Source organism: Triticum urartu, chromosome 3A (genome assembly GCF_056163025.1).
Source record: "Triticum urartu cultivar PI428250 chromosome 3A, HENAU_Tu73, whole genome shotgun sequence".
In the NCBI taxonomy this organism is placed as follows: domain Eukaryota; kingdom Viridiplantae; phylum Streptophyta; class Magnoliopsida; order Poales; family Poaceae; genus Triticum; species Triticum urartu.
In genome coordinates, this window is record NC_141875.1 from 49,938,186 (window position 1) to 49,942,566 (window position 4,381).

The 4,381-nt window shown below is 46.3% G+C and overlaps 1 protein-coding gene across 2 annotated transcripts; it reads right to left on the reverse strand.

The window, feature by feature from the left end:
* Positions 1 to 1,062: 1,062 nt before the first annotated feature.
* Positions 1,063 to 4,133, reverse strand: LOC125547882 (uncharacterized). Of its 2 annotated transcripts, XM_048711627.2 has the most exons (5): positions 3,891 to 4,100; positions 2,733 to 3,185; positions 2,452 to 2,635; positions 2,270 to 2,360; positions 1,299 to 1,437 (listed from the first exon to the last, which is right to left on the reverse strand). In XM_048711627.2, the coding sequence occupies exons 2-4, from the start codon at positions 3,161 to 3,163 to the stop codon at positions 2,310 to 2,312; spliced, it is 666 nt and encodes a 221-aa protein (XP_048567584.1). In that variant the 5' UTR covers positions 3,164 to 3,185; positions 3,891 to 4,100; the 3' UTR covers positions 1,299 to 1,437; positions 2,270 to 2,309. The 2 variants fall into 2 exon arrangements, with proteins under 2 accessions (XP_087372719.1, XP_048567584.1); XM_087516593.1 differs by lacking the exon at positions 2,270 to 2,360 and having other exon boundaries at positions 1,063 to 1,437; positions 2,507 to 2,635; positions 3,891 to 4,133.
* Positions 4,134 to 4,381: the final 248 nt, after the last annotated feature.

Genomic DNA, 4,381 nt, shown 5'->3' on the forward strand with positions numbered 1-4,381 from the left:
AGTAGTCTGCTCCTACTCATATTGTGACCCAGATCTGAGTCACAAATTGTACAACATGGAGTACCAGAAGACTTACTCCTACTCTGAGTAGGAGATGATCTAGCAGCATCAGAAGACATAGCGGCACAAGCACAACCACTCTAGCAGTACAAGCAAAAGAGCATAGAGTACAAGCAGCAACTGCAACTCACCATCGTTGGGGAAGTAGAAGCAGCAGCAGATGGTGGTCCGAGGAGCTTCTCGCCGCCGCTGAAGCAGCTTCTCCTCCCTCTGCTCCTCGCCGCCGCTGAAGCAGCTTCTCCTCCCGCTGCTCCTCGCTGCCGCCAAAAATCCATCACCATCATCTTCTCCAATCACTCCTCTCCACCATACAGACCAGTACCAACTGCAGCTCCTCCCGCTGCTTCAGATTCGGCCGCCAGTGAATAAAAATGCCATGTTGAAGGAGAGCCGGCGAGGACGACGAGGGAGAGCCGGCGACTACGACGCAGGTGACGGAGAGCAAGCGATGACGACGACTCAGGCGAGGGAGGCGACGAGCTGGGATTTGGGGGTGCGAGGGAAAAGGGAATGGGGAAGCTTGCGAGTGAGACAGTGAGTGGGAGCGGAGGGGCAAAATGGGAAACGCAAGAAATTTCGTAGCGTCGCGAGAAATGAACTGCGAATTCTTTAACGTCTTATAAATCTTTCCAGAGGGAGTACTTTTCAAGAATCTATCTGAATAATAAGCTGTACGAGTTATCTGAATAATCTTATAATTTCTGAGGATGAGCAAAAGCACAGTTCTTCAATCAAGTCTCTGCATCGACCAACACCGCCAACAATGTGTTCTGTTGTTGGCAGAGACTGACCTGGCGTTGCAACAAGAAGGCAAAACCGCATGCAGGCATTTCAGCTTAATTTGTGGTTTACATTGTCTGTTTTGATGATTTGGCTGAATGTCAAGAATGTACTATCCACATACAGCTGTAAAATTGCATATATTGTTGTACATGGAGATATATTATCAGGTCATTGTATGCTAGGCCCTGCCACGTACGTGCGCTGTCCATCTAATTTCGTAAAAGAAGGCACTGAACTGCAATATATAGCTAAACGAGTCAACAGCAGTTCAACCATGTTTGCTCTAACATGTTAAGGAAACATAGCCACATATATAATCCAAAGTCCAAACTGCAGCAACATCTGAAATGTATGCGCACACGCCAACGAACTATCAGGAACTAAGCATTTCAGAGTCTTCAACAATAAAGCATACTACTACAACTAGCTAGGAAGTCTAGAACTACGCTGCTGTGCAAATTGCACCCACGATCATCTCCGATCACCTTCATCTTGCATCCCCAAGTTCGCATCCAGTGTTCCAGCTGCTCTCTGCAAACAAAACCCCCTTTCATATTGCATCCCCAAGCTAACATCCAGTGTTCCAGCTGCTCTCTGCAAACCAAAGTGTACATTTGATCAGAAAACATGTTTCATGTTCATGAAAACGACAAACAAAATTCCAGTGTATATTCAATTCCTAATTAAAACTAGAGCTAGCTGTTATGTACTCCATCCGTTCCTAAATATTTGTCTTTCTAAAGGTTTCAACAAATGACTACATACGGAGCAAAATGAGTGAATCTACACTCTAAAATATGTCTATATACATCCGTATGTGGTAACCATTTGAAATCTCTAGAAAGACAAATATTTAGGAACGGAGGTAGTACAAACTAATAAAATTTGGGATTAATTAAAGAGTAAATTTTATGAAAGTACAACTGTACAGTCCAATGTAAGAATATAATGATGCTATTTTTTCACAGCTAAGTATATATTATACTCATGTTCAAGGCATATGCATGACCACTTATATAGGTCTCATATTAACTTACAAAATGGAGTGCATGTTTTTGCTTATTTTCTTGACTTGCAAAGAGATGCTGGTACATCAACTAAATTAGTATACGATCCTTTTTTTGCGGCGAAGTATGCAAGACTCCTTGATTTGTGGGATCAGCTAAAACGTAAACATAGGATTGATACCGTACCACAATTAAAATTTTATTTGGTTGTGCCATAAAAATAGCATATGAATATGCCTAAGAGCAGTCAACAGGAAATTCTAGTTCAATCCTAGTGCAAAGGAGTCATTGGGAAGAAATATCTCAACTACTACAATGCTACTACGAAGTAGCAATTAATTGAATGGAACTACTAAGTAAGTATCTAAGTGTCCATTATTGCTGGAAAGGAGCATTTTGGGAAAGAGATCATCATTTACCTAGCTAACTTCTCATTGATTCGAACCCTGTTGCACTGCTTCATGTTGCTTCAGCAGCTATGGCAAGCAGCTCATGGATCGATAGGTTGTCCTATAGCAAATATATGAAATAAATAAGCAAAAAAAATCATTATACCCTAATGTTCTACCAAAATTAATCGTATTCCAACTTGAGGGTTTACCATGTGTAAATATTCTTCTAAGTATTCTCTTATAGCTTGGGTGCAAATCGCATACCCAGTCGATCCACTGCTCATGAAATGCACCCCAACGACTTTGTTTACTCCTGCCAGGACAATAGGTGACCCAGACATGCCTCCAGTGCTTGTGCAACTATATTTGATATGTGTATTGGTTGACGGGGAACTGCATTAAACAGACAACAATTAGCTAGCTCAACCCAGGCATGACATGCAGAGGTAAAAGGGAACTGAATAGTAGGAGTAGTAAGCAGGTTAATTACATGATTCGGCCAGACCAGGTTGAGGGCTCCAGGATAAAATTATTACGCAAAACGTTATAGCCAAGCAGAACAACGTCCCATCCCGGTGCCACTGGATGCTGGAAGAAGTCCATAACAACGGGAGGTCTGGTGACTTGGCTAGACATGCGTTGGACCCAAAGCAAAGCAAGGTCTTTGATGTCGTTGCCGCGACGAACTATGCGCACAGCAGATGGTATAGTGTTCCCAGAGAAGTAAGCATCCAGGATTTCACTCATCGGTACACGCGAAACAACATGATGGCATGTTATTATGAGGCACGCCCGGGACTCGTCCCAGTAAACAACGAAGCCGGTGCCAAGAAAAAGACCTCCATGGTTCAGTCGCACCACAGAACGCTCAAATCTTTCAAACACACGTATGGACCACTGAGATTCAACCCCACCAGCCATGTCTGCGTCTGCGTGTGTGAACCTGTAACAAAACCAGAAGTAGCAAACAACCGATGCATCAAATTAGCATCCATGAATGATGTACGTACAATTAGTAGTAAAAGTAGTGTACATACAGATATCTATTGAATTCAGGTGAGGTGTCTATCTGTTTCATGCATGGATGGGAAAACAGGAAGGATCGGAAGAATTAGACACTATGTTTCTGATTAATTAGCAGATGTAGCCTCCTGGTAACTCCTTGTTCGGACACCATGCATGTCGTGGTTAGCGAAAAGCAGCGAATGCTTCATTTGGTTGCAAAGAGATTGAAGAGGCGGACACCTTGCCCATGGCCCGACAACATCTGTACTACTCCAGCGACTATCTAGGCTAGGGTGTAGCAGCTTGTGCTTGCTAGCTAGCTTCTACTGACATGGCAAAGCCGGCGACTTGGCAAGGGCACCAAAGCCGGCGACTTGGCAAGGGCACGATACATGTGTATGGGCTAGATGCCTAGATCTGAAGTGCGGGCGGAGAAGGGTTGGAGAAGGGGGCAGGGGAGCACGCGCGGGGGCGCTCACGGCGCGTCCTCTGTCAGTGAGGAGCGGTGCCATGCCATGGTCGTCCATGGTTTGAACTGCAGGCCAGGTCCTGGTCGATCGATTTGCTACGGTGACTGGGTAACCTTCCTGCTACTGAGTAGTGACTACGCACATGGATTAGGCATACAGGGGCGGGGACTTACCGGCACACAATCGCCGGAGGCGCGCGTTGGCGGCGGCCGGACGGGAATGCCGTGGCGCAGAGCCGGCTGGGAGAGATGTCAGGGACGGAGCTGCTAGCACTACTGAGACAGAGACGAAGGGTGCATTATTGGGATGGAGACGGGTGGATGGGCATTAGGGAGATGTGTGCCGGCCGGCGAGATTCCCTCTGTGGCCGGGGCAAGGACGAGCAGGTGGACCGAAGCCACATAAGGAAGCCCGGGTACTGCACCGGGTAAAGAGCTCTCCATCCATTGCCGCTTCGGGAAGACGGGGCTGAAAGTGGTCTGGCCTCTCCTTTGACCACCAGAATCAATCACAAGCAATGGCATGGAGCTCGGACGCTGGGCTGTGTGTGTTTGATTAAGATTTTTCACGCAATTTCGGTTTAGTGAGAGCAACTCCAACGCGTGCCGACCCAAACGGACGGCCATTCTGTCCGCTTTTTGTCCGTTGCACGCGCCCAACGCTG

What these genes read in the sequence shown, in the direction of transcription:
- LOC125547882 (XM_087516593.1), bottom strand. Translation starts at nt 3,163, where the DNA reads ATGGCTGGTGGGGTTGAATCTCAGTGGTCCATACGTGTGTTTGAAAGA. An exon ending in ACCTGGTCTGGCCGAATCAT is followed by an intron (nt 2,636 to 2,732) that starts GTAATTAACCTG and finishes TGTTTAATGCAG; the next exon opens with TTCCCCGTCAACCAATACAC. An exon ending in ATGAGCAGTGGATCGACTGG is followed by an intron (nt 1,438 to 2,506) that starts GTATGCGATTTG and finishes TTTGGTTTGCAG; the next exon opens with AGAGCAGCTGGAACACTGGA.